The sequence below is a fragment of the Triticum dicoccoides genome, chromosome 2A (genome assembly GCF_002162155.2).
Source record: "Triticum dicoccoides isolate Atlit2015 ecotype Zavitan chromosome 2A, WEW_v2.0, whole genome shotgun sequence".
Lineage (NCBI taxonomy): Eukaryota > Viridiplantae > Streptophyta > Magnoliopsida > Poales > Poaceae > Triticum > Triticum dicoccoides.
In genome coordinates, this window is record NC_041382.1 from 737,644,459 (window position 1) to 737,667,394 (window position 22,936).

The 22,936-nt window shown below is 47.5% G+C and overlaps 1 protein-coding gene and 1 long non-coding RNA gene across 3 annotated transcripts; one reads left to right on the plus strand and one right to left on the minus strand.

Moving 5' to 3' along the window:
- Positions 1 to 6,753: 6,753 nt before the first annotated feature.
- LOC119356783 (AP2-like ethylene-responsive transcription factor AIL5) lies at positions 6,754 to 11,138 on the minus strand. The gene is made up of 9 exons (XM_037623769.1): positions 10,930 to 11,138; positions 10,460 to 10,817; positions 10,041 to 10,123; positions 9,866 to 9,874; positions 9,691 to 9,779; positions 9,477 to 9,550; positions 9,230 to 9,280; positions 9,055 to 9,131; positions 6,754 to 7,960 (listed from the first exon to the last, which is right to left on the minus strand). The coding sequence occupies exons 1-9, from the start codon at positions 10,988 to 10,990 to the stop codon at positions 7,326 to 7,328; spliced, it is 1,437 nt and encodes a 478-aa protein (XP_037479666.1). The 5' UTR covers positions 10,991 to 11,138; the 3' UTR covers positions 6,754 to 7,325.
- A 7,481-nt stretch (positions 11,139 to 18,619) lies between these two features.
- LOC119352165 lies at positions 18,620 to 21,925 on the plus strand. 2 transcript variants are annotated; one of them, XR_005170126.1, is made up of 5 exons: positions 18,620 to 18,672; positions 18,772 to 18,843; positions 19,758 to 19,887; positions 20,538 to 20,644; positions 21,478 to 21,925. It is a non-coding gene; the product is annotated as an uncharacterized LOC119352165 (long non-coding RNA). The 2 variants fall into 2 exon arrangements; XR_005170127.1 differs by having other exon boundaries at positions 18,797 to 18,843.
- Positions 21,926 to 22,936: the final 1,011 nt, after the last annotated feature.

The following is a 22,936-nucleotide window of genomic DNA, read 5'->3' on the forward strand; positions in this document are numbered from 1 at the left end:
GGTCTGGTCCGAATTGGACTAGGGAAAGGGGGCGCCCCCTTCCTTCCTTCTCCTTTTCCCTTCCTCTTTTTCTATTCCATATGGGAGGTGGAATCCTACTAGGACTAGGGAGTCCTAGTAGTAGTAGGACTCCACACTTGGCGCGCCCCCTCCTAGGGCCGGCCTCCTCCTCCCTTTCTCCTTTATATACGGGGGCAAGGGGGCACCTCTAGACATAGGTTGATCCACGTGATCATATTCTTAGCCGTGTGCGGTGCCCCCTTCCACCATAGTCCTCGATAATATTGTAGCGGTGCTTAGACGAAGCCCTGCGACGGTAGTACATCAAGATCGTCACCACGCCGTCATGCTGACGGAACTCTTCCCCGACACTTTGCTGGATCGGAGTCCGGGGATCGTCATCGAGCTGAACGTGTGCTACAACTCGGAGGTGCCGTAGTTTCGGTGCTTGATCGGTCGGGCCGTGAAGACATATGACTACATCAACCGCGTTGTGCTAATGCTTCCGCTGTCGGTCTACAAGGGTACGTAGATCACACTCTCCCCTCTCGTTGCTATACATCACCATGATCTTGCGTGTGCGTAGGAATTTTTTTGGAATTACTACGTTCCCCAACAGATTCGATCGTCGGTATCATCATACCTAGTTCAATCTTGTTACTGGCAAGTCTCTTTACTCGTTACGTAATGCTACATCCCGTAACTAACTCATTATTTACATTGCTTGCAAGGCTTATAGTGGTGTGCATTATCAAGAGGCACAAAGATACCTCTCCGATACACGGAGTGACAAATCCTAATCTTGATCTATGCCAACTCAACAAACACCATCTGAGACACCTGTGGAGCATCTTTATAGTCACCCAGTTACGTTGTGACGCTTGATAGCACACTAAGTGTCCCTCCGGTATTCGGGAGTTGCATAATCTCATAGTCATAGGAATATGTATAAGTTATGGAGAAAGCAATAGCAGTAAACTAAACGATCAACGTGCTAAGCTAACGGATGGGTCAAGTCAATCACATCATTCTCTAATGATGTGATCTCGTTTATCAAATGACAACTCTTTGTCCATAGTTAGAAAACTTAACCATCTTTGATCAAACGAGCTAGTCAAGTAGAGGCGTACTAGTGACACTCTGTTTGTCTATGTATTTACACATGTACTAAGTTTCTGGTTAATACAATTCTAGCATGAATAATAAACATTTATCATGATATAAGGAAATATAAATAACAACTTTATTATTGCCTCTAGGGCATATTTCCTTCACTTGGCGCATACTCCAAGACACATTTGAATCTTCGACCTGCTTATCCCTAGATGTAACCGACCTACATGTAACCCTAGATACCCTCGGCCCCTATATAAGCCCAAGAGGTTTAGAGCATAGGGTAGAGAATTAGACATTCACATACGATTTCGAGGTAGATCATCTTGTACTTTCTACTCCAACACAATCAATACAACAAGAGCAAGATGTAAGGTTTTACCTCTTCGAGAGGGCCCAAACATGGGAAAACGTCGTCTTCCTTGTTCATCTCGTTACCATCTAGCTTAGATCACCAGCTCGGGGCCTCCTACCCGAGATATGCCAGATTTAACTCCGACACGCCGCAAGGCTGCTCCACCCCTAGTTCTTTGGCGACGTTGAGTTCTAGAAGGCAAAGCGCTACCAGATCAAGGACCTCGTACGCGTACAATCCGGTGGAGAGATCGTGCTTTCGGTGTTTGTTCGAGGGAGAAAATTATCCCTGTTGGGAGGTTGCAAATTCCAGCTGCGGAAATCTGCGGCGACGATCTTCACCAACAATTCTTCCGATGCAACTCCGAATTGACAACGATCTGATCTAACCTGTTATGCATCTTCAGAGTGATCCTAGGTTTGTACGTAGGATGATACTTTTTTCTGTTTTCTACTATGTTACCCAACATTACCTATAGGTCTATCCAACCCATCCCTGATATATTGAACCGACTCATGACTATGGTTTCACCACGGGAACGGGTCACCTGCAAAATCAAGATCGTGCAAACCTCAATCCTCCAAAGCACCTTAGAAATTGTCCATCACAGCCTAGGGGCAAGCCACCTCTCCGTCCTTCTCACACAGCAACAATATTTCATTAAAATCTCACGTCCCCAGCCAAGGCTTGTTACTACGGTTTTGTAAGGTCCCTAAAAGGCGCCACGTCACCTCCTTCTTGTCCATTTTTTAATCTCCACTGACCCTCTAAAACCCCACTCAAAACCATCCTCCTTATTTTTTTTCGTGCCAATGTGGTACCTTGAGCATCACCCCTCCTTGCATACATTTCCTGAAAACACAGCAGGCCCGCCACTCTGACCATTAATTTTCTGAATCAATTTCACCTCAGCCACTCCAACTCTTCCCCTAGGCATCGGGTCCTCCTTCTTCCGGACATCCAGGAGACCTGTAATTGGCGAGCCATTCCCCAAACACCGGCAATTCAATGCCACTAGCCTCATTGATTCCTGCTGGTGCGTCAAGCAAACCTTACTAGTGAGTAATAAGAAGTACTCCATCTGTTTACAAATATAAGATGTTTCTAACTTTTTTTTTGCTTGAATCAGATGTATATAGACATATTTTAATGTGTTTGTTCACTCATTTCAATCTGTATGTACTGGAAATATCCAAAATGCCTGGTATTTGTCGACGAAGGGAGTGGTACACACGTCAAGCGTACGTGTTAACGCCTGCTGCTGCCGCTGTTGGCAACGAAATGCAGCTCGCCACCACACGGATCGATCCCGTTCCAGCGTAGTTTAAACGCGCCGGACGATACACGGGGCGCGTGGATTCGTGACGGTGGGAATAGGATCAGTTCGCACCCTCGGCCCTTCAACTAGGCGGTATCGGCACTTCCAGCTGGCCCGCACAAAAGGCGGAGCCTCCAGCAGCTGAAATGGTGAGGGCGTTGGATCTCGCCGCCGCCGCCGCCGGCTCCGTGCAGCGCGCGCCCGGCCACGTCGTGGGTCTGCTCTTCGTCCTCGTGGCCGCGGTCGCCGTCGTGGCCATCGCGGCGTTCGGCTGCGCCGACGACGGGAGGGCCAAGCGACGCCGCCGCGAGCGCTGGGGCAGCGGCAGCGGCGCCGGCTACGGAGGTGATGGCGCCGGCGGCGGCGGCTGCGGTGGTGGAGGCGGTCACGGGGGCGGTGGGGGCGGCGGTTGAGGAGCTGAGCGCGCCACGCGAGGGGGTGGCTCCATCCTGTCTACCTGACCCTGACGGACGGCTCGGCTTGCTCTGCTTCTCTTTAGAATTTCATCGTCTCGTTGAATGTATCTGCGCTTCTGCAGTATAGATCGGTTGTAACATACGTACTTGTATGCTTATGGACGCCATTTTGCTGTGTCATGGTGGCTGTTTCGATTGTTCTGACCATGAGTACTGAGCTATAGGCAATCTGTATGGAACTTTGATCTTTTTTTTTTTTGGTGGTACTTTGATCTTTCTTGATCGTTGTGTTCATCATAACCTCTTGGGCGGTGAGTACCACTAGCTAGCACCGTACCAGAGGCGGCGATGGGTGCACGGCCGGATCAGGAATTCTTCGGTGGCGGCATGGCCGACGGCCGGATCAGGAAACGCTGGTGATGCATTTTGTCCAGCTATATGCATGTTCGTGAAGATCATTTTGCTATATGTTTGTGAAGATCATTTTGCTGTGTCATGGTGGCTGGTTCACTTGTTGTAATGAGTAGTGAGGCTACCACCGATGGAGGCAATCTGTACTGTCAAACTGTGGTCTTTTATCCTTTTGATCGTTGTGTGTGTTCATCATCGTAGCCGCTACGGCGAGCACTGGGTGAACGGCCGGATCGGGAATTCGGCGGTGGCGGCATGGGGGATGTCCGATCAGGAACTCGCTACTGATGCTTTTTTGTCCAGCACCAGCAGTCTCGGTCTCTGAGATGCCTCAGATCCACACCAAAAAAGCGTGTGGACGTCCCTCCAGAAGAGCAACGATCGAGGAGCGACCGGAACGTGTGGTGCTAGCGCCAAGGCACTGCCCATGCCGTCGGTGAGACCTCGCCGGGCCGTGTGGCTGGAGGTGACCAGCCAGTCTGGGCCGCCGGTGAGAAGACGACGGAAGGAGGCCCAAACATGGCACGCGCCGAGGCTGCCACGCGCAGCGGTACCGCGCGCTACGCGACACCGGGCCTCGGAGGCGTGCATGGCCGACACAAAGAGAAAAGGAGAGGAGAGATCTGGATATGGTACTGGTGCTACAGTAGCACCGTGGAGTGGGGCCAACTCCACCGCACGAGCCCATCCTTTCCACGCGCGTCCGTTTGTGGTAAAACAGACGAACCAGACGGTCCAGCGCGCAGACGCAAACGGATTTTTGTCCGTTTTCTGTCCGCTCTCGACCCATCCCCAGTCCAAGTTTGCATCGCTTTTTGGGTGAACGGACATCACGCGGACCCGCGGGCCGTCTGCGCATGTCCTCCCCTGGCCCGCCCGTCGGTGTCATAGGGGTGCCTTTTTCTATCCGCCCCCCTCCTTTCTCCGGCCGCACCCCCTCCACTCTTCCCTACTCTTTCCCTCGTCGCCGCCGCTGCTGCCATTGCAGTTGTGCAGCTCGAACGCGCGCTCGCCCAGCCCCTTGCCCTCGGCGCCCCCGAGCTATCCAACCACGCCCACCTGCTTTGCGCACCCGCCGGCCGTATTTGGGACGGATTCGGTTGGTCTTGAGCTCGCCCGGCTATGGGAGGCCGTGCCGCGCCATGGACTGGCCGGGCATAGGGCCGGAAGGCCACATGCAGACAGTGGCTCCACCTCTAGCCGCTTGGATCTACACCGTCGGTGGTCCGCCGACAGATACACGAATGGCGGTCGGTCGGGCTCGGTGCTAGCTCAAAAGCTCGTCGGCTCACCATTATCACTCATTAAGTGCGACCACTGCCCAAAGAAGGTCGTGCGCCGCGTGTCTACAACGCCGGAACATCCCAGATGGGTGTTCATCAAGTGCTTAAATGATGGGGTATGTGCTCTTTTTAGCTTCGGTTTGTGCTCTAGATTTGACTAGTTGTGCTAACTTCAAATGTTATTGTGTAGCATGGATGCAAGTTTTGGTATTGGGAAGAAGAGTACATCGATATATTGATAGAGCGCAATTTAGTAGATGTTCGTGCAGTTTTAGCTATCATAGAGGCTGTAGATGAGACAAATGCACTTGTTGCTAGATTAGAGGCTAGACACGAGACTAGATGCGAAGAAGCAACCTCTACTTCTTTAGATTCGAAAAAGAAAGAAGCACGCAAGATTGAGCCTCCTCTGCAGATCAACAACGAATGCATCAAGAAGGCACTAATCCAACTTACAAGAGCAGTTATGAAAGTTTGATATCTTTTAAAATGTATTTTTGTGGTTCTTATTTTTTTGGGTCTTGTTTTTCTAGTCAAAATTTGATGATGTATTCTCATGTATCAAAAATGAATGATAACAAAAAGTAAAGGGTTAGCAAAGAAAAAAATACGCGGACAGAATGCGGCCGGGATGTATCCGCGCGTTGGACGCAGGCCACCGCATTCCAGAAACGGCCCGGACACGACCCCATTGCCCTATCCAAACATACATAATCCAGGTAAAATGCACGTCCGTTTAGGTCGCGCGATGGAGTTGGCCTGAATACAATGTACACAGCAAAAGAATGTTTGCTTGCGCATGATGCGAGCATGCCGACGATGATTGCATTTGCATCCAGGGAGCACGAGGGTAACCTAAACCTGGCACCGCTTCTTTCCGATCAAACAGTAAACACTATCCACATATCGATGATCCTTCGGCAAATATGGTGTTTTGAACCTTCTATGAAAGTTGACCCTCATTTGAATTTTTTTGGGGGTCTGACCATTTTCCTACCGCCATGGTCAGATCCTGAAAAAAATCAAACCAGGGTAAGATCCAGCTTAAATTCCATCCAAAACAGCTTGTCTTACATTTATTTAGATACGAATGTGGGACACTTTGGTTTGTAGGATTTTGAAAACATAGAAATAGAAAAAGTATAAGGTTGGAGTGGCATGCCCACTTAAATCCTATAGGATTAGCAATGAATGTTTGATGTCACAGGAAAAACAAAAAAATATAAAAAAAGATTGAAGTGGATGTTAGATTTTTTTTATAAAATGTAGTATAAAAGATTCCATAGAAAAAATCCTATGGAATCCAATTCTATAAATCAATAAACCAACATAAAAAAATCTAAATATTTCAATCCTTCAAAAATCATTAAATTCATTTGAATCAAAGAAGCCCTAAGTAAGACAAGCTCTTTGGAATGGAGGTAGTACATTCAAGCACATACTGCATGCCATTTCTCAGGAAGCTACTATCAGTAAGCTATAGGATATCTGAAGGATCTAAATCCTTAGAAAATTTTTTAGAAAATTTTTCTATGTTGGCCTTTTGATTCATAGGTTTGGATCCCATGGAAATTTTTCCTATGAATCTTTTATACTACATTTCATAGAAAATCTAACATACACTTTAATCTCTTTTTACAATCTTTGCTTTCCATGTGGCATCAAACACTTCCTGCTAATCCTATAGGATCCAGTTTGGCATGCCATCCCAATCCTATGCTTTCCCTATTCCTACATTTTCAAAATCCTGCGAATCAAAGAGGCCCTAATCATTCATATTTCATAGTTACAGATACGATGGCAGTAGTACGTTTTCTAGATGTAAAATGGTAGTATCATGTTTCAGCAACAAGCATGGAGTAAACATGAACCTTGGAATTTATATCTCCTCTCTGACTAACCCTGGAGCGACCATACCGTTCCAGGTGTACATGCAGGGGGGCTCTAATTTAAAGCGATCGACCTACAAAAGAGCACAAAAGAGCAAAAGCTACAAAGATGTCCCTGCTCTGCTTACATTCTACAGGGCTGGCTGGCTGGCTAAAACTATGATGGCTCCAGCAGAAAGACAAAGCTCAAAGGAGCAGCAAACAACAAAGCCCAGCCATCACAGACGCAAAGTGGCCAAAGCTACGAAAGGGAAAAGAAAAGTTCAGAAGATACAACCAGAAACAAATGCTAGCTAGCTTGCTTGTTGTTAGCACACCACAGTGGTCGTCTTCTACCCTGCGTCTGACCTGTCAGCGTCTCATCCATGCATGCTGCTTCCTATATTTGCACCATATCATCATGCCCTACCCTACCCCCCACCTCCTCTTTTACCTCTTTGTTGTGTCGTGTGGCTTCTGAGAACTATGTCAGTCTTGATCTCATCACATCGCATCCATCAGGGCCAGGGCCAGGCCACCTTCATTCTCCACCGCCCCGAATCATTCCATTCCAAAGATCGGCGTCTGAAAGGCTGCCACATTTGGATAGTATCCAAAGGACCCGGCCGTCACCGAGCTTTCGTAGGGCCCACCGCTGCTGAAAGCCGCCATGGGCGTCGACGCGCCGAACCCCATGGACTGATGCTGATCATGCTGCTGCTGCTGCCCCTCCCCCTCCTGCTCCTGCTGATGGTCGTGTTGCTGAAGGTGCAAGTCGACGCCGTTGCTACCGTAGCAGTGAGGCGCCATGGCGCCGCCGGGGCCGGCGTTGGCGAAGTCGAGGTTGACGCCGGAGCTGTAGAGCCCGTAGCCCAGCCCCTGCAGGTTGCCCTGCTGGTGGTGCTGGAGCGCCAGGAACGAGAGGTAGTCCTGCTGCTGCTGGTCGTACTTCATCGGCAGCGCCGTGAACGCCAGCGAGTGCGGCGCTTCGACGGGCAATGGAGCGGCTTCCGGGGAGCTGGACTCCAGGGCCTTGCTGCCCCGCCCCGCGCCGCCGGACATGTTGCCGATCGGGAGGTTGCTGCTGATGATGCTCTCCACGTTGTACCGGCCGATCTCGAAGTTGGTGACGGCGTTCAGGCCCCGGAACTTGATGGCCGCAATGTCGTAGGCTTCCGCGGCTTCCTCCTCCGTGCCTACGTAAACAGAATCTCACTTGTTAGATTTTTTTATCAAAATATCAGTTGCTTGAGAGCAAGTAACATTCTTAATATTGTTGCAGTAAAATCAACATACATTAGTCATTGCTACAACAAAAAAAAGAACACATACGAAACATTTCACTTGAAAAAACAAACACAGATGGAACATATGGTACAAGCACATTGACAAAAGTATGCAGAAGAATGCCCATGGATTTCCAGCTCCTAGACAGCAATGCAAGCTGCATCATTAAGACTTTTGACTAATTAGCTGCTAGTACTGACAAGCCCATGAGTGCAATGAGCTTAGTTAAACCGAGTGCAATAATGACCGTCTCCGTAACGTACACTCCTAATATAATCACCGGTCAGACGCTTTGTGGAAAGCTGGCCGCGAAAACAGTAACTAGATTCCAAGTTCTAAATACAGGTTGCTAGATGCAATGCAGGAAGAAAGTGCCCAGGCTCCCATCTGAGCATTACATACATTCCAAGCAAGCATGCATGGCCATGGTTTCTTCTTTTCTCTACCCCCTACCCTCCATGCAAAAAGCCCGAAAACCATGATAAAAGATGACAAATGGGAATCAAATGTGGGCATCCATGCCTGTAAGATACACGTGGTCCATGGGTGCATCTGGTCAAACTTGATGGTTTTTGACCTAGATAAAAAATATGTCGACGAATCTAGCTACAAGACCTGTACGAACAGACTGTAAATTAAGATGAACCTACGTGCACGGCAAAGAGTATTGTAATGTGGTTGTTAATGGAAAGATGCGACTAATGCCCGCTTCGAGGGGAGGGCTAACACGTGCTCCCCTCCTACTTGAGATTTCATTACTCAACTAAGTTAAGACAAGATTGTACTCTCACTTAACTCTTGGTTAATTTATCCACATAACTCTCCTTTTGGGAACAAAAGAGATAATGTAAGCTACCAGCAAAGATATATCCTGGTTTCATAAAAAAAAAAACGCCCTGGTTTAGTAACCAGTGGGTGCAGTGTGAGAAAGTAGACGAACATGCATGTCTGCATCCGACTAAGTACAGGAAATGGATTTTTGTACAAGGACGTATGTACTTACTGAATGTTCCGAGGTATAGATCCTTGTTGCCAGCAACACGTCCGATCCTAGCCTGCCATCGACCATGCTGGTGATGTCTAGATGATAGAATGCAAAAACAAACACTTTTAGATGACACCACATGCAAGAGGCCAAACATGATCAACACAAGCAAAACATGGAGGAGAATATGAACCTTGTGACACCCCTGTATATGGAAGCGCCACGGGAGAATCCACTACTCTTCCTGCACAAGATTACAAGTTTTTTCCTCATCAAAATTACTACTTGAATAACATAAAAATGCTATAGTATTAAGTGATGAAACATGCATCCTATATAGAATGTCCACGCATGCATGTAAGCATGCACACAATGCAAGTGCAACATCAGAAGACTAGAAGTGGTCATTATTAGTAGCCTATATGTATGTATGTATGTACCTCCTAAGTGAAGCTACAAACTCCTGGCGTGTCATGTGCTTCATCTCCTCCACCTCCTTTTCATAGTCGGCAACCTAAAAAAGAACACTTGCCGCATAAAGATACACATCCGGCCAGCACATCGGTAGATATGCCCATGCTTTGCTGCACATTCTTGCACATATCCAGGAGTTTTTGCAATCATGCATTGCAATCCATCAATCTATCGTCTTACCGGGAAGTTGGTGGTGGTGCTAGACCCCCAGTACTTCAGCGCGGCGAGATCGTACGCCCTTGCCGCCTTCTCCTCCTTATCATAGCCACCTGTTCCATGCAGCACCAACACTTTAGCATCACCCACACCGATACACTTTTTTTAATGCAAGAACTGGAAGGCTCTCGTTTCTTACCGAGGTAAACTGGAGAGAGAACACACCAGAAATAACAGCCATGAAGGAGGAACACATCAAGTTGATATGTCAAGAACATCAAGAAGCACAAGTTAAGAACAGCAAAATGATGAGTGCATTTGATCATTAGCAGAAGTATGTGCATGGTAAGCAGAGAGTAGTATCGTGTGTTCACCTTGGCGGCCCTTGCGGCTCTGGCCTTCACGCCGGCAGCTGTTGTCCCACAGATGCGCCTCGTATCTACCCGTCCAACGGTGCCTAAAAATCACCCAAAATGGACAGTAAAATCAGATGCGCAGGCCAAAACTTGATCGAGCATAGGAAAAAGAACACCTTATTCAGAACAGCTTATTACACCAAATCAACAGCTTAATTAGTTCCATCATTTCTTCTTTTTCTATGATGTGGTTAGGTTACGGGATAATCTGTGTGCCATATGTGCATCTAGACGAATATCGACCAGGTATTTGCATGCAAGCAGTACAGACTACAGAGCTCAAGGACCCAAGCAGGGCACCATTTTGTATAGGTTTCTTGGGCAAATAGCTAGATGGATCAATCGATCGACCACCGCCATGCATAGAGCTGGCTTACCGCGTGACGCCACGGTAGATGGAGGTCCTCTGCCCGAAGGAGTCGACGGCCTTCTTCTGCTCCGGCGTCGGGGCCGTCATCTTCGGGTCGGCCTGCTCCTGAGGAGCCGCCGCTGGGGAGATAGTGGGTGCCGTGGTTCCACTAGCACCGCTCAGGAATCCGGCGGCCAAGAACTTGAGCTCTGAGTCGTACATCTCGGCGGTCGCTGCAGACACAACCTGGTCGCCGCGGCCGGCGTCATTATTATTCCTCCCGTTGGCGCCGCCCCCGAGGAAGTCCTCGAGCTTGGGCGGCGGCCCGGCCCCGGCGATGGCGGCCAGCTCGGCGGCCGCTCCCCGCTCCTCCTCCTCCATCTCACCTGCGCACGCACACATATATACCAAGCACATCAGCACGGCGGCGCACCAAGAAGGAAGGTAACTGAGCAAGAGAAGGAAGGGATCGAGGCGGAGTGGGACAGTAGTACTCACAGTGGTGAGCGAGGGAGAAGTTGAGCCACGGGTAGTGGCCATGCGCGGCGTCCATGTCCATGCTCAGAACGATGATGAGTAGTCCTACCAGCAAACTCCTCGATGCGAGCGAGCTAGCGAGAGATGTTTCGCTTCTCGAGGGAAGAGGAGGAGGAAGGCTATTGGTTTTGTGGGGCGGTGAAGAATGGGCGGTGGACTGGACTCGGGGGGCGTTAAAATAGAGGAAGCAGACTGGACACGGTAGGAGTGCTTCCTGCCAGCCGCGGTATATTTCTATGTGGGTTCCGAGGCGGTGAGAGATGCTTTTTACCCCCGCCCCTCCGTGCCCTTGGCCTTGGCTTTTTGCTCAAGCGTCGGGCCGGTCACCGTGGCAGCGGTTCCCGGTAGCAGAGGGGAGGCGCCGCGACGTGGTGTTTTACAGGTGGAGGCGCGGTAGGGGTGGCCGGGGAGGCGGTATATATCTTGACCGCCTTCGAAGCAAAGCACGGCCATGCATGCCATGCCATGCCATGGCGTGCCCAGCGCTGAACGGATAGGCTCGATCGGCCTCTTGCTGCCGCTGAGCTCTGGCTTGGCTCCTCTCTTTTCTACCGGTCCTCTTTTTTTCTTTTTTTGAGGAAAACTACCGCGGTCCTCTTTTGTTCACACAGCCGACTTTTTTCTTCTTTTAATCGGAGAGTTCTGCGTGCCGATCGATCAAGTTGATCATGTCCATGCCGGCCAGCTCGATCGGCCAACAGAAGGTGACAAATGCTCCGTGCTTCTGTGGCAGCCGTCCGTGCACGGCAGTGTACAAATTTTCATGCCTTTGGTCGTGTGTACGCTTGTGGATCTGCGGCGCATGCATGCAGATCAGATAGCGTCCCGTAGCATGCATGCATCAGGTCGATGGATGTCCGGCGGGACGAACCGTGGTACTACCGGCCGGCAGCAAGACATCACGGTCAACGGGTCAAACGTGTCTGGGAATAAAGCAGGTGTGCGGCGATCGCAAAGTGGCCAAAGGGAAAAAGGCGAGCGCGGCACGGTCCTTCCTTGCTCGCAACGGACACCGGAATTAAGGAGGTCCTGATGATTTCGTGTCACCGGACATTCCAAAGCACCGGACAACAGCTAGCTCCAACTACAGTGCATTTTCTTTTTCTTTAGCTCAAAATAGTAGTGCACACACCCGCTCGACCTGGGCCAGTATACAAGGTCGGAAGGTCCCATTGTACTTAGGTCTAATTTTAACCACAGGTTTAACAAGGAAATACGAGTTATGTTCACTACTAAGAGGAACCACCTCCGTTCCGAATACCTGGAGCTGTAGGTTTTTTTAAGTCAAACTTCCATTATGTTTGATCAACTTTTCAGAAAGAAAGAAAATGCTAAAATCCACATCTTGGAATATGTGTAGTATGAAAATATATATTATGATTAACCTTTTTTTGCGAGAAAAACTTAAGATTTATTCATCTTCAAAGCTAACTTGGTATTTTATACGTTGGCACATCTTTTCTACTAACTTGGTCAAAATTTCTAAAAGTTTAGCTTAGGACAAACCTAAAACTTCAAATATTTTAAAATGGATGGATTATATCGTTACAAACTTCATCATAATGCAAGTCTATGATAAATAACTCATACTAATTCTTAGTTAAATCGATGGTTATGGTAGACCTTGTATACTAGTCCGGAGGGAGTGGTATAGGCATGTATATATATATACAAGTTGATCAAGAGTTTCCAATACCCGACTCATCGCTTGTGAAATATATTTCTCTTACGCTTGTGTGAATTTCAGCGTGGGTTTATTGATGAATCGGGATTATAAAAGAATCTCGGACAGTTTCAATTTCTACATCGTTTCTTTTATTTATTTTAATGTACATACTCTTGACAAGTTAACGTCTCTACAAGTTTTAGAACTTAGTTTGGATGGTCTAAATTAATAAAGCCTAAATGGTTGAACAGGTTGAACCTAATACGAAGGTGCCAATAAAAAGCACCGCAAGACAAACATCATGTTAAACTAGGAGCACAACCTGAATACATGGGACTAAAGTTTGTTGAACCAAGGGATGAGGAGAGTGCACGGCCAAAAAATTGGAGGTTGACAAAACGTCATAAAAAAGACCTCGCTTGCTTCAAAACAAAGTCGGACATTATCTTGGTGCCATTTGTCGAAGAACACTTTGTGATCCCATCATCATGTCTTGAAGGGTATCAATCAATCAAACAACAAGAAAGTTAACCAGAGAGTTCGAATGAACAATGCCAACTGTGGATAGAAGGGACTCAGAGAAGAACATTATAGTTGAGTGAAACCACACCAATAGAAACCCAGACACTGACTATGAACCAACCACGTGATGACCGGCTAACAAAGACGAAAGGCTACCAATCCATAGCCTATGAAAGAGGGTTGTCCTCTTAGCACCACGGTCCCCTAGTTTGTCAAAACAGACCAAGAGTTTTCACCGAGAGCCTAAGGTGGAGGGGACATGGTCTTATGACGATAGTAAGTAGCCCTCGAAATTGTGACACATTATCATCGACATCAGTAGTATGTATGATCGATATCGATCTTGGTGATGCACGATGCCCGAGAGGTGTGTTCTGAGTGGACACTCTAGCCAAGGTAGTCGTGGATGACACGGTCACACGATGACACTCGACGATCCGGTAAGCAACGGGGACACGGCAGGAGGCAGCAGGTAAGGTTGGTCGCCACGCCACCCGCGCCCCTTGGGGACGGGGCAGGGAAGCGGGGCGTTTTTTGATGCAATCACAAATTTGTGCTACCATCTGTAATCTATTTTTAAATTTTTGAGCTGGAAATCCATGAACATTTGCACATAGGGTATAGCTAGGTCTCAGTCGACTGAAATTTGGTTAAATCTCAGGCAATTATATAACATGCAAGAGAAGAAAAACTGAAAAGAAAATTTGCAGGAATATTAATGTAAGATCTCACGAGACTCAGCAAGACTGTTGCACATATACTAGGTGCACCGGCCATCTGGGACAGAAATACACACATGACACTGACCGTGACACCATGATTAGTAGCATACACGACCATAAAACATGATGTAGTGGTGAAGCAACAACTTTGTACTAGGCCGGAGAGCAGGATGGGGGGCTTTATGTCTCGCATGGAGGAAGCAAGGAATTAGCATCATCATCAGCTACTCCCTCCGTTCGGAATTACTTGTCGCGAAAATGGATGTATCTAGATGTATTTTAGTTCTAGATACATCAATTTTCGAGACAAATAATTCTGAACGGAGGGAGTACGTAGTACTACTCCTACAAGCGCCCGCCGGGAGACATGCCAGCCGGGCCCCGCGTTTGTTAGCAAGCAGCTGTCGGTCTGTCCACCGAAAATATGCTGCTGGAGCGCCGCGGTTAAGCCCATGCCGTGCATGCCCAGCCAGACCCATCGTGCATGCATGCGTCCGCCGCGGCGTTTACTTACTTTGGCTGGCGTCGTTCGGCCGTCCCGCGGGCGGCACGTCGCCGTGGGCTGCATGCACGCGCCCACATGGCCGGACGCCGTTGGGCTGGCTGTCGGTCGTTGGGTTCGGTCGCATGCAAAAAGCTGTTTGTTTGCGGCCGCTCCGGTGATGAACGTTCTTGAGCGTGTGACGAGAGATCCGCGTGCCGTCGTATTTTCGCGAGTTCATACAGAAGCTTGCTTCTACGAATGGGCTCGATCATTATAAAACGAAGCCGTCGTTGAGCTCGCCATGCATGGACCCTTCGGCTCGGCACGTGACGCGCGGGCGGCGCGGGCGCCCGGAGCTTGCGCTGCGCCGCGGGAGAAGTCGGCAGGCAGCTGCTGCCTGCACCGAGCACCAGCACGTGAGGGACGCGTGCGCCGTGCCTTGGCTACCGCCCGCCGCTGCGTTTAACCGTCTCTGCCGCGCGTGTCCCTACAGGCGCACGTGCGGCCGGAACCGTGGCCGGCCGGCCGTGGCTTGTGCGAATCCAACCGGCCGGAACAGGGCAGCAAAAGGAATCTGGTCAAAACGGAGGGCTCGGGTTAGAACAAGGAAGAGAAGAGAAGAGAGTGGGCGTCACGTGGGCGTGCCCACCTAACATATAAAAGCTGCTAGAGTACCTGCCCATCCAGCGCCATCGCGGATTCAGATTCATCCTGCGCGCACGTTTCACCTCGCTGGCGGCGTAACAGTAATTTCTGTCGCCCTGGTGAAAATCCCACCGCTCGTTTTTCTGTACGCCCCGCGATCGGCCCGGGAGCAGTTGACAAGTGGGCCAGGCCTGCGCGGGGGCCAGCCTAGCAGCGATACGGTGTGTGCGTCTCTGTGTCCGGGTGAAAACAGGAGCGATCGATGGTGGGTTGCCAGGGGCGTTCGTGGGTTGGCAGGGCGTTTTTTTACCGTCCTCGTTTGCACCCAGCGGCCGCGCCTCCGCTTCAGCCGCGACGGGCCCATCTGTCGGTCTCGCGGGTGCGCGCCTCGGAGAGAGCAACGACCGAGCGGGCGACCTGGGCTAGCAGGCACGACAGAAAATAAAAGGGGAAGCGGCAGCGAGAGAAAAGAGGAAAAGCAGTCAGACCTAGCCCCGGCCCCCGCAGCCGCCTCCTCTCCTGCCGCCGTCGCCGCCTCGGCCTCGGCCGGCCCTGCTCTGCCGGCGCCCGTCGGCCTTGATCCGGCCTCGGCAGGAGGAGCTCGCCCTTGAGTAGGACTCAATATAAGGAGGGGAGCAGCAGCCGCGCCCCGTGCTCCATCGGTGCCCTTCGCCCTCGATCCGTCCTCGGCAGGAGGAGCTCGAGCCGAGGAGCGCGACCTCGATCCGGACTCGGCAGGAGGAGGGAAGCAGTAGCCGCGCCAGCCGACGCGCCTCGCCGCAACCTCTGCGATATCAGGCGCCATCTCATTCCCCATCTCTTCTGGTTGCATCTCCCCCCGTGAGTTCCTTCTTCTAATCCCCTTCCTCTCTCGATTTGGTCTGCAGGAGAGAGAGAAGATAAGACGGAGAGAGAAGGAGGAGAGGAGGGAGAGGAAAAGAGGTGCGGTGGCAGGGAAATCGTCGTCGGATGCGTCTTATATGTGGTGATGATCTCCTACTTTATTTTCTCGATTTGTGTTTTGTTCTTACTTTCTTTCCAACTCAGTAATCATGCTCTTGCTTTTCCTTTGGTCTTTGTTGTAGATGGGTGTGTTCCCATCAAGTCGATGGTGGGGTTGATGTGCCCGTCGATTCGTGATCCGCTGGCTGAGCTCATATTCTCAATGGCGGACTGGTGTTCTATGTTAGTCGGAGCCATTGTATGTGGTTGTGCAGTTGCTGATGCACAGGAGGCGTCCGTGGTGTCAGTTCTTCATCGTCCATGCTTATCTTCTATATGCTCTAGCAGCCAGGTGACTACATATTACCTTTTCTATCAATTCGACCACCTTCTCCTTCTTCACGAGGATCGGCGGGTCAACATCGATGCCCATGTTAGCGGCAGTGCCCGCTATGATTCTCATGGCGGACTCGATGGTTTTGCAGTTCAAGTTAGGCAACTTCTCCTGGGCGATCGTGCGTACTTGGTCGCTGTGGCTCCTTTGAGCCTTTTTCGACGCCTGGGAATCAGAATTAATAAAATGGAGATAAGGAACCATGTAGTTCACTGAGCAGCTATAAAGCCTAAGATAAACTAAACAGAAAGTTGAGGAATCAACCAAATGTGTAGAAATTTTAGTGACTAACTTATGACTTGTTTATTTCAGAGAAACTAATGACTTATCAATCCAACAGACAGTATGAAGTTGTGCCAAGTAAAGCCAAAAAAGAAACTGTATGTATATAACGGAGTAGCGGATGCGGTTCAAGCTGTTTTTTTGCCTGCTTATTTTTTATGTAGCTTTTTTGGCCTGCTTGTCAGTGATGCAATGCCTTATGGAGTAACGAAAGCCTAGAATGAGAGTTAGGGAAAATGAAATGGACACCAAATTTGGTGAGGCTTATATACTCTGAACTTGGAGCCAAGTAGAAACCCCAGTGTTAGCTGAACAGAAAATTTAATGTGTTAAGTTATGCATATTGCATTGTACCCAAATAATTCAAATAAGTGTTAACTCAAAGGATTGTTTTTGTAGAGGTCCATATGCAATTCATCAGATACAGATAAAGGGTTAGTATCTCCCATGTGTGCAAAATTGGTGTGCAGATAGCAATTCACAGACCACTTTCCCTGTCAGTATGCTAACATTTTCGTATATGCATTTATAATTAAAATTATTAATAATAGCATAATGAATCATTAATCAGTCCCTCTACTGTCTGCACATGCTTAAAACTCAACCATGGTATCATTATGGAATTTGAACAACCTAGGCCCCCACAGACACTAGCAAATCAATCTAGCTACTGCATTTCCCTTTTGCCCAATTATCCCCATATATCTTCAATTTGGTGCAGGAACCTCAAATTATGTAAAAGTTGGTGCTAATCAACCGGGTGCATACCTGCAGCCTTGAGGAGCAGTACTGAGGCAGGAGGTGTCTTCAAGATAAAGGTGAAGCTCTTATCCTGCAAAGATGCAATGCCACACGCATCCTTATCCTGCAAAGATGCAATGCCACATGCATCATGAGGACTAGCTCACATTACCAATACAAACATTCTGCACACACATTTAACATGATGAGGCAGGAGGTGATTCTAATTATCGAGTAAAGTCATGTATATAGACTGATTAGTGTGATGTGTTTATGATTTTTTCTGAGGGCACCTAAGCTGAAAAGCGGTGGGTGTGGTAGCTAAAACAAAATTTGTGCAATTTCGCTTCAACTTCAAACTGTTGTTGGGGAGACTGCCATGTCAGGAACTCATGTACTTACAATACGTTAAGTTAAATTAGAAAATGCCGTCTCGTTTAAAAAATAACATCTCATTTTCCCCCTTGATTCAGTTATGAACTCTACTGTACGTTCAGACTGAAGTAGTTATGTGAGAGTAGAAGAGGTTTATAGCCTCTGTTGCTGGTGGACTGACTATTTTATATGGACTGAAGCTGCAACTGAGGGTAGTGCTACTCTATGTTGGGCAGCAGTAACTTAGGTCCTGCTCTTTTGTGAAATTGACACACGAACTAAACATACACATTAGATTTTTCTCACAGTTTGTGCTCACACCAAATCAAGCTTTTCAAACCATTATTACAGTGTTGTTTCTTCCTCTCTTTTAATTTTTAGCTTGCTGTTTTTCTTGGTGACCTTCCTTGATTTGTGCTAATTTCTGCAAGAAATTTTTGGAAAACATCAATTCTTCCGCTTTACTGAAACTTGGATCTTTGTTAGGCATGAGTTGAGCTGCCTTATTTAATATGTTATTCATAGGCATCAATAAACTAGACGATTTGCCAGTAGAAACAATTATAACTGGGACATGCTTTCTCTTGACACTGAGCAATGGATAAATATTCTGGCTTACTTCCTTTTTGTATTTGAACATGATGTAAGTGTGGAAATAAGAAACAGATTATTTAGAGCTTTCTGCCCTTTTATTTTCTTTGTGGCTAATCTCCAACTACCCTATGGACTGTAGTAATCACTTTCTCTTTTTACCATCAGCAGGATTTAATTGATGGAGTCCTGCTGCTAAAGGACTGCTAAAGGACGTGAACAGGAAGTCCTATCGCTGGATGTTTATTGTCCGAATTGCAAGGATCTGGGAATACATGAGTACAAACCCTATCGAATTCTATAGCTCTATTCATTGGCACACCAGTTGATCAATTTTGAGGTAATAAAGCGAAGTTGTTATCTGGAAAATACTTACCTACTTAAAGAAGGTCAAAATAGAGAAATCCTTGGCATAATTTTTATGTATACAATATACTAGCTTTCATATCTACTTTGGACACCAGATGGCACATCAACATTATGTACCTGAAGCGATCGCTACAGAAGGAAGGTACCAAACAAGATTAACTGTTTCTATGCTTCTCAAAATACTTTAGTATATGCCCATAATATCACAGTATGAATTGCTGTGTGGGAAGTTTGCTTTTCCTACCATCACGGAATAATAATTCATTTTTTAGTTTGATATATTCCGCGCCCAATTAACTATTTGTATTTGCCAGAGAATGCAGAAAAAAAATACTAACCTGCTTGTGTTCCCGAGAGAGTGTATTTTCTCCATACCTCAACATTCTTGATACATATGGTCATCTCTGTTCTGGACAACACACTTGACGACCTCTCTTCATGGCACAAAACTGAAACTGTGCCATTAATATATTTTCCTTGCATGCTTGTCTAAATAAAGGGTGCAATACACATGGCATAGTCGCATAGATATACAAATCCCTTATTCCTGTGAGCAAGACTGAAGCTTGCTACTTGTTAAGACCAGTCATAAACATTTCTGTGATTGTAGCTGATTCCCGTCAGTGAAACTTTGCCATGACCATTGTTTATTCAATGAAATAGCTGATTCCAATCATCCATCAACTAGATTTGTGATAATCACACCAACAAGCTTATATCTTACAAATCGCCTGATTGGTGATTATCCATTTTATATGATGTTTTTCATTTGCAAGCGCTGAGTTTTTTCCCTTCAAGTTTCTCTCTCTTACTCTATTTCTTAAATATATTTCTCCTCTCACTCCATCATTCAGTCTGTCGGTTACTCATGATGAGTGATTATATGCAATCATCCGACAATAATTAGTATATATAATTAGTTATGCCAGGTTGCTACATTTCAATCTCCTTTTTGCCAATATGAAATATGATGGCATATTAATATTGAGAGACAGTCTCGTCGTCCGCTGCAGCATCACCCTTATTTTTCGCCGCCCTAACTTTTTTGCACCCCAGGCCTAGCACGCGATAACGGCGCCATGAGGATTCTCTGCCGTGAGGAGTACCCCGACCCGTATGATGGCCACCGGAAGGTCACACACTTCTTTGGCTCGCTCCGACTGGCTCCATTGACGACTTCTCTAACGTATCTTCTTGTGCAGCTTCACACCTGCTTGTGTGTCTTGCAAAAAAGCAAGCTACTTGGTACCTCTCTACTCTGCTTTAGCAGGCGTTTGCAGAGGAAGCCAAGGGGTACATGATACTGGTAATTTACTAATGACCCATATTGTTGGAATAATTTGTCGCAAATATTTTTGTTGGTTGTCCTTTTATTTTATTTATAATCTTGCCTCAATCATGTCTTCCATTGTGCTTCTTCACTCAAAAGGCGTTCTGCATGTGTGCACTTGCTTGAGAATGGAATAATCTCATGAATTCTATTGAAAACAGAACTTACTTATTGCAGTATGCTTAATGTTTTGTTTTAGTAATTATGTCTGCTTTAGCAGCCAGGAGCATCCCCTCCCATTTCTGACTTTGAACCATGTGCCCTGTTTAAACCAGCGTAGTTCGATGACCTTATGCAATTATTTGGTACAAAGAATGTGCTGATAAAGTATTTTTATTTTTACTTTACTATGTTTAGTTCCGAGGTATTTATACTCCTGTCAATCTGCTCTAATTCGGTTCGCCGATATCCTGAAGGAATTAGACCATTCTATATCTTTTTTTCTGATTTTAGTTGGATACCTGCTTAGATGGGTGAACTTTTAACCCATCTTTTATTGCTTGCAGGTGTATTTGTTGGGTTCCTCTTGGCGTGTCGAACAAAAATTGGCGTTCAGCACTGCTATTTAAAGATGGTTTGATCAGTACTACAGAAAACCCATAGATTATTGTAGGTGAGAGCATGGTACCCTGTCTCTTCCTATTTTGTTCCTTTCTTATAGTATTACTTTGAGGCATTATTTATAGCAAAAGAATCAGATTGAACATTTAATATCTTTTTTCCTTATCATGCTAGGCAGAGGCCCTTAGGTTTGCATTCAGGTGCTAATTGTTTAATAAACATCATGCATTAGTTAGATATAATCCTTTATGTTTTCCACAAACATGATGATTATCCCAGAGATGTATCATTGTAAAGTACTCCCTCCGTTCTAAAATAAATGACCCAACTTTATACTAAAGTTAGTACAAAGTTGAGTCATCTATTTTGGAATGGAGGGAGTAAGGTTAAGGAGATCTAATCCTGGACATATCAATGCAAGAGCACAACTTTGTATTAGAATGCTTACTGTGTTTTACATGGTGGTGTTTCTAAGAAAGTATATTTGGTTGTGATCTTCAAATGGTTTGAAATTTAGTTAAGGGATGTCAAAGCCTGAATGTGGCCACATTTTGGTGGGGAAGGAGGGATATAGTCTTTATAATTTAATCTTAGCTTTACACTTCTGTGATTCGTTGAAGAAATGTATCTCTATGTAGTTTTGGCTGTATTGAGACTGGGATTTAAGCTTCTTTCCTTTCCGAGACGCATACATAAATCCTGTGTGCTATATGGGTTGGAAAAATAGTGTTGAAATTTAAACTCGAATCGTATGGGCACTCCTAGAGAAGCGGCTGTGTCCTATCTTTGTTTGGGACTAATTGTCAAATGAATAATATTATTTCGTGCGTGTAATTCCTCTTTTTTGATTGCTCATAACCTGTTCTTTTTTGGTTGTTTGTTTAGGTATCTAAGAATGATGATGATTACACTCGGAGCAAGCCTTGTTGCGGCGCTGCAAGTGTTGCCCTCCTCCTCCCCAAGGGCAAGGTGAAGGAAGGTGCCTGTGTGGTTCTTCTGCAGCTCGTAGCGAGGATTGCTGTGTCCAACCTGCACAAGAATGCCAAGAAGTCCTTCTCGGAGACGTAAGCCATGGCGCATGTTTCTGCCATGATTTCCTTTGGTTGGATTTCGTGGATTTAGGTGTTGAAAAATTATGGGCTGTGGATGCAGGATTAAGGACATGTACCTGCACTACAACGAGAGATCTGGGCTGCTTCTTTGTGGCTTCCAAACTTGAAATGTCTGTTTGGAAGTTAGTTTAGTTTTTTGTTGTGGATTCACAGCTTCTCACATGTACCATCCTCTTAGACCTTTAGATTTCCAAAGAAACTAAATGAAGATATGGTGGTATGGTCTCAATGAAGCGTTCCATGCTTTATATTTTCTCTAAAATTTTCTCCTGAAGAATCATGTATCTCTGTTAGATCCGGTGAGAAAAGAGGCGGCTTCCAAGCAGAGGATGCAGGAGTGTTGGCCACATTTGGTCTTTGACTTGGGTGTGTAAATATTCTTACAATACTTGGCTCCCTCTCGGCCTTTGCGCCATTGGCGCAACGAGTCATCTAGTTTTTATAGAGGCGACTGGACTGGTAGCTCGCAATGGAGAAAGCATGGCAATTCACATCACATTCAGACCCGCACCGCATGGCTGAGCAGAGCAGCCAGCGGAGATTGATCGATCGATGGATCACCGGGAGAGTTGGGAGCAGCTAGTAGACTATGAGGGCATCTCCACCCGCGCCCCAACAGGCCCCTCGGATCACTTTTTCGGCGCCGGCGCCGAAAAAACGGCCAGTCGCGTCCTCAGGACGCCGAAAATCGCCGGTTCGGACCTTTTTTCCGCCCGGCGGTCACAGGCCGAACCCGGCGCGCTGGGGAGCAGTTGGGGGCTCCGGCGCTAGGGAAAAGCACGCCTGGCCCACACCGACAGGGAAAAGTCAAGGTTTTCTTCCCCCGACTCGCCTCGCACCCCCCGCGCCCTCGGCCACCACTAGCTATATCCCGGCGACGGCCGCCGCCCTGCTCCGCTAGATAGCCATTCCCTGCCGGAAAATAGCAGCGCTTCGCCGCTGCAGCCCCTCCCACAGCAGTTGGGCGTTTCCGGCCGCCGTTTCCGGCTGCGGAGGCGCGGTTTAACGGCCGGTACACGCCCACCGAGCGCAAGGTGTTCGGCGTTTTGCCTGTCTCGGCGATGGACTCGGATGAGTAGGAAGAGCTCGCCGCGCTGCTGGAGGAGGAAGCCGCGGCCGACGTCCAGGAAGAAGAGCATCTCATGGTGCTCGCCGCCCTCGCCCAGCTGCTGGCGAGCAATGAAAAGCCGCGGTGAGGTGGCTCGGCGCCGGGGCGGGTGAAAGCAAAGAAC